The following is a 6835-nucleotide window of genomic DNA, read 5'->3' on the forward strand; positions in this document are numbered from 1 at the left end:
TCAGCGTTGAACATATGATAACAAGAAATTTGGCAAAAAAGTCAGCCAAATAGGTTTAGATACATTATGCAAATACACCTGATTTGTAAGTAACTTAACTCAACAATGATGAAGTCACAATTAAGTTTCCAACTATGTACAATTAATGTTAGATTTTCCAACATCTTCATTCTTGTTAAATTTCTATTGCGGTGTATATGATCAATAACCGTATACGTATCAAAGATGTTGATGATAAATCTATAGTTTCCTCCCTTTAATATCCAAGGGCGGGGCTTGAAGGTCTTCTCTACTAACCACTCGATTTCCACTCTTAGAGAGGAGCAGGTCTTTCATTTCCCTGTAACTCTTAAGCTCTTCGAGGGCATCGCGTGCCATGAAAAATCCAGAAGCAGTTCCAAAGCTGCCCCCTTGTTGGGTGCTCTGAGAGCTGGCTGAATAGCTACTTGAATCTTGACGTAGTGGTGGGGCTGTCCTAAGCATGTGAACAAGAGCACCCACCGCAGCATCTTGTGACTTACGACCAAATGACAATGCAGAATTGAATTCCGATCCTTTCTTTGGTTCAATACTCTGACTGCAGCAACAAACGTAAGAAGCATAAGGTTTCAGGAATTAAGAAAATAAATACTGAAACAAATTTATGTTGCTGTTACAAAAAAAGAAGCATATTATGTCATCCTGAAGCCATTGCTGTACATGTTACAGGCTAAACTGGACTCTTCTTTTGAGAAAAATCATGGAGTATCACACCAAAAAGATTTTACGCCTCCAGCTAAACCAACTTCCAGCACTTGTATTTTCTTTCTTGAATGATCTCAATACAAACTCTACCATAATGCATCAAATATGGTATCCCACAAGACTAATAGGGGGTTTTACACGAGAGTGTCAACATTATAATATAGCTATGAGATCTGATATGTGAGAGTAAGAAACATATACCAACACAAATCCAGCCAAATTGTCAGAATCCAGCCTTCACGTCTATGTATATCCTTTATTTAATGATTCTTAGGATTTCTCTAAAGGCTTTCGAGGCTTAAGATCCAATTCTGATGATACTTACAATATAGTGTTCAGTGGGAGAGTATTCAATGTCCCTACAGCTTGCTTGTGTCACTATGTGCACACAACCCCTTTTCCGAACAAGGTTGACACCCTTGCCGATAGATAGGCAAGAGTGCCCCGCAGTGCTAGTGCTAAAACACTCGGATTGTGATACACAAGCTCTCCTCTTTAGAAACAACTACCTTATTTAATGTTTATGGTACTTGCAATATCAAGTCTAGTTAGGGGATGTGGTACATGCATACAATCACTTATCCCTATGGCTTTCCTCAAATTATTAATAAGGACTAAATTGTTTAAGCGCACTACAAGTGGCTAGGAAGACTCAGGGTGATTATGATTTGATAAGGGAACTTAACTATGTTTTGATGAGGAATTGACCGAATTGTTCAATAACTATAGTAAGATAGAAAAGATGAAAACCTTGTAGAGTTGTAGTGGTATCACGGGGTCAATTTTCTATAACATAAAGCAAAGCATGATTTTCACTTTTTACATTCATACCCATAAGCAAACAATGTGAGCAACCCCCTCATATGAAGTGAATAATATAACATCCAGTGACGGCAATGATGACTACAACTTCAAGTACAATACTATACAGTTTGGGGAAGTTTAGATGTACAGAAGTAACACAACCTTATCCTTAGTCAAATAGTGAAAAAATGAAACAACAATACAAAATGATCCATGCAATACTTCAATTAGAATGCAAGTAAAAAAGAGAAGTACCTAGCTTGGGAATCTGATGTATCGACATCATCAACATCAAATGGTAATGAAAAGTCGTATACACCCAACTCATCCTGGAAAGATTTACTTGAGCTTCTTGAATATGCCTTACGTGGTGAGCTGCTAGAGGAATACAATCCAGAGAACCGCCCAGATTCATCTTTGCTATCTCTAGTTAACTGAAAACAAATGCAGTCGATCTCAAAAGACATTTAAAAATTACCCATCTAAATTTTGTAAAACTTGAAAATCCATGTTTCCATCAAAAATCTGAAAGAGTACCTTTGATCCAAAAGAGAGGTTCCCAGTCCCAGAATACAGCTCTCCAGGCTGTAATGCATCTAATTTTTTGGACAACCTGTTTCCTGATGGAGATGGAGACCCATGTGGTGAAGGTTCCGGTTTTGTACTCCTTGGAGAGAAAGGAGGGAGGTTCATTCTACTTGGATCAGACAAATTAGGAGAAAGGTATGCAGGACTTCTGTTCAGCATAGGATGCGGAATAGTTACAGGTGCTGACTCCGGCCTTAGCCGGGACTGGGTAGGACTATATCTAAAGAGGTATGCTGGGGGAGATGGAGATGAAGATGGAGAGAATGGAGGTGAAAGAGATTCATCATAACTGTTAGTTTTGTGATGTCCTCCAAGCATCCTATAATTCTGCACTCTTTGGCCTTGCATATATGTTGGCAAAGATGGATCATCATTTGAGAAACGATGTGCAGGTGGAGATCCACTAAGGGGGTTTGTTTGTATCGGAACGGCATTTGAATGGATGCCGCTAGACCAACTATGAGGACGTTGACTTGGCATTGGACATGCATTTCTAGCTCCCTTTAGATTGAATGAGATAGGATTAGAAACTTTCTCTACGGATGGAAAGGCCCTCATGGGATCAATGGCAGGACTTCCAACATAATCAGAAATAATTACAGGCGGAAATGATGTCGAAGTTTCAAGACTAAATTCTGACAAATCTGATCTATAATTTACAGAAACACTGAGCCTACCATTTACAGCCTCCACTGGGTTGAAACTATATTGCTTCATCATTTGCTCCTCTTCCCTAGAGAAGGGGTCGCTGAAAGATGATACCTTATATATAACATCAATATCAGAAGGTTGGCTTGAGGAACTAAGGTTCCTAAATATCCTATAAGCAGGCAAATGCCTCATCATTGAGCAGAGAGAGCGGAAAAGTATGATTGATTTCTGGTACATTTTCTTATACAATGATGTAACATCTCTAGTCTGTACAGGCATTGTCTTATGATTTTCATACTGAACTACCCATCTCTCAATAACTGTCTCAACTGCTCCCTCTTCAAATACCTGTTCATAGTTATAATCATTACCAGACGAACCATCCAGTCCTCGACTAATAACAATTACATCAATTACCATTGGATCCATCAGATTCCTATGCCAAGACTGCAACTTTTCCAGAGCTGCAGGACGGTCCCCTAACGCTAAATTGAACCATTTATCAGTCTTTTTAGGTTTCGAATTAGACAACAAGTCCCCACTATGATCTTGGGTTTTAAGCGACGGAATCCTGGATTCTAGAATAACTTGCAAGGCCTTCAGAAGAAATTGGGAGATAATCTGCTCCAATCTTCCATGCTCCGACGAAGAACTCACTTGGAAATCCATGATTTTCAGAATCTGCAAGGGTTGTTTTGGGTGTAACACAATGCAATATACCGCCCTTCAGCTCAATGAACTCAACCACGATAACAAAGCACCAAATAATACTGTAACCTAAGCAATCGAATCCCACAATACGAATCCTAAAAATTTCGAGATTCTGATCATCAAACTCAGACCAAAATGCAATTAGAGCCCCAATTTTGCCACGAAAGGGAGGACCAAAACACATCCGAAATCAATTTTTGCGCCCCGAAAAACAATTGGGGATTACTAAATCACTCCAAGGAACAACTTTACCAGGAGTATTAACATCAAATAGCAAAATCAATTGCTACCCAAAAAACCCCAGAATAATTAGTGAACTTGATTAAGAAATTTCATGAAAATTTTGAGATGGGCATGAACAATCTTCAGCAGAAATCACATAACAAGTTGACTAAATGCATCAAAAACCCTGATCAACCATAAATCAACAAACAAAAAAAATAAAAAAAATCATGAATTCCAAATTAACAAGAACATGGGCAAGGTCAGTTTCAATTCAATCAAATAAAACAACATTAAACCAACTCAATAAAACAACAAATTAACAAGCGATTAAGAAAGAACTTACTTGAATTTTGGGGGAATTAGTCAGAAAGAAGACGTGAATTAATAGAAATGATTGCGTGAAGAGTGTATTTTAAAAAAGGGAAATTAATAATTATTAGAGATTCTAAAAAATGGGAAGTGGAATTCTGGGAAATCAAGAAAACGGGTTGTTGGCAAAATGCACAAGTATGTAGAGATGAGTGGAAGTCATAGAAGAAGAGTCTGATCTATGAAATGAGGTCTGAGAATAAATAAAAGAGTAAACAATGTATGATTGGGTTTGGATTGGAAGCGATTATTTTTGACGTAATAATAATGTGTTTGAAAAACCAAAGTAGCGCCTGAGTATGGTTATCAACAATTACTATGGGTGCGTTCTTCTCACTTGAAATTACTCCGTATCTTAATGCTCAAAGTAATTTATCTCATAGTATTTATAATTGTGAATCGAATTTGAATTGACTTGTTATTTGCTTTAATTCAGGCTTTGTTCGGTTTAAATTATATCAGTATAACTTATTTTAGAAATGATCAAATATACCCGATCATAATTTTTATTTGTATTTTCTCCTTAAATAAAAGCTCTTGTACATATATGTTCAAAGTTTAATCAAATTAAGAAATTAGATCAGATCAAACTGAACATAGTCTTATGCTTTGAAATTTGTTATTCTCATTGTAGGTAAATATAAAAACTTAAATAATTATTGTGGACCCGGTATTATCACGTGACTCTAACTTTCTCTCCAACATCTTACTACTGCTTCCTGTCTTCCTCTATTCCCACCCAAAACGCATGCTTTTGATTTCTTTTCCCACTTTCTCTCTCTTCCGACCTCCGTTCTCCCATTTTCTCTCTCTACAAAATCAACACCGATTTTTCTGTAAAATTGCTCGAATTATTCTTCAATGGCAAGAACTAGAGGTGGTGGTACAGTTCAACCGAGAAGAGGCCTTCGTTCTTCAGCTACTTGACCACTTTCTGGTATAATTGTTGTTTATCATTTGATTTCTGCAATTTTGAGGTTATTCATTGTTGTTTTTCTTTAATTTATACTGTTTGTGTGATTTTTGTTTCGTATTGAAGATTATTGAAGATCTAGGGTTTTTCGATTTTTTTCATGATTTGTACTGTATTTCTGCAATTTTGAGGTTATTCATTGTTGTTTTTCTTTAATTTAAACTATTTGCATGATTTTTGTTTGAATTTTGGTTCGTATTGAAGATTATTGAAGATCTAGGGTTTTTCGATTTTTTTTCATGGACTTGCACTGTATTTCTGCAATTTTGAGGTTATTCATTGTTGTTTTTTCTTTAATTTAAACTATTTGCATGATTTTTGTTTGAATTTTGATTCGTATTGAAGATTATTGAAGATCTAGGGTTTTTCGATTTTTTTTTTTCATGATTTGTACTGTTTTTTTCGATTTTTCGAAGGTAATGCTTCAGATATTGTGTTTATATTATGGTACATACAAAAAAAGGGTTAATTAATTTAGTGATCAAATGGAGCATCATGTCAAAGGCAGTGTAACATCAGGTTTTTTTCTGTTTTTTTTTTCTTTTTTTCCCTTTCTTTTAGTTTGACATAAAAGAGAGCTGTTGAATAATGTTAATTCAATGTGCGTAGCTCTTTGCTCAACTCAATTTTATGTATAGTAATGATTTGAATAGAGAAGGCGGGATTCATATTAACGTATTCTGGAAGTGGTGGTTTGCTTGAGGGCTTGTTTTCAGCTTTCTGTATAGTTATTTAATCGCACAATTTCATACATATACTACAATTTAGTCAAAAATGATGATTTTCTGAAATCTGGATTTTGCCTTTTTCCAATGATGTTTATATATGCATTGCTAATAATTATTTAGTTAAGTAACTTCAAGCACCACAAAGTATATGTGTTTGTGTCAATTCATGTTTCGCTGGGTGTAACTTCTTGTTGATGAATTTGGCCAATTAATTGGTGATTGTTCTAGTGTAGTTTGAGGTGCTATGAGAACTCTTTGTAGATTTTGTTTGATCATTTGTGTCATATCTTTTGAGCTCTATTACTCTTTGTTCCGAGAGAGCAAGATCCTTTTCTAGGCAAAAGCATTGTTAATTTGTGATTATTAGTGATGGAGTCTGTTAGTTTGGTAGTCTAACCTGCATAAGCTTCTTGACCCATTCTTTTTGGCAGTGGTTATGAAAGCCAAGTACGGTATACTTTGAATTCCTGAGGTATCTATATAGCAAGAAGATATGGTAACCAAACATCATGAATAGCCCTGCTGGTACAAGGATTACATCTAGCTTCTCCTTTTGCCACTTCATTTGTTCTCTTAATCTCGATCTCGAGTTCTTTTCTAATGAAATCCCTCTTAGTTCTCTTTTTATATATTTAAATAGAGTATAAGCAGCAGAGAAGTAACAGTGAAGGTTTAGTTGAAATTACTGCTATATAGGTTGATGTTTAATCTTGCATAAGTTGGATTTTCTAATTTTAGTAAAAAAAAAAATATGGTCATGCAGAACATTACTTGCCAGAAAATTGATCCGTATGGAGCATTGGTGCCTTGGTTTCTCTGAGGTGAAAGACTTGATTCAGAAGGAATTGGATGTGCAGATTCAAGGTTCAACCATGTTATCAATGATATGGTTACCTCTATTTGTATATAGTTATCAATGATATAGTTTCCTTATTTTTATATAAGTCTTAGAAAATGTTAGTTTTGTTGTGGTTGGAAAATGACTTGTTTAACATTGTTTTTTTTTAAAAAAAAAAAATAAATCATTTTATCTCTTTGTCTT

General features: G+C 35.5%; 1 protein-coding gene across 1 annotated transcript; it reads right to left on the bottom strand.

Annotated features, from left to right (window-relative positions):
* Positions 1–4375, bottom strand: LOC110692957 (autophagy-related protein 13a-like). Its single transcript, XM_021870047.1, has 4 exons — positions 4067–4375; positions 2086–3907; positions 1804–1982; positions 1–577 (listed from the first exon to the last, which is right to left on the bottom strand). Exons 2-4 carry the CDS (start codon positions 3454–3456, stop codon positions 241–243), a joined length of 1887 nt encoding a protein of 628 aa, XP_021725739.1. The 5' UTR covers positions 3457–3907; positions 4067–4375; the 3' UTR covers positions 1–240.
* Between the last annotated feature and the right edge of the window lie 2460 nt (positions 4376–6835).

The sequence above is a fragment of the Chenopodium quinoa genome, unplaced genomic scaffold, assembly GCF_001683475.1.
Source record: "Chenopodium quinoa cultivar QQ74 unplaced genomic scaffold, ASM168347v1, whole genome shotgun sequence".
In the NCBI taxonomy this organism is placed as follows: domain Eukaryota; kingdom Viridiplantae; phylum Streptophyta; class Magnoliopsida; order Caryophyllales; family Amaranthaceae; genus Chenopodium; species Chenopodium quinoa.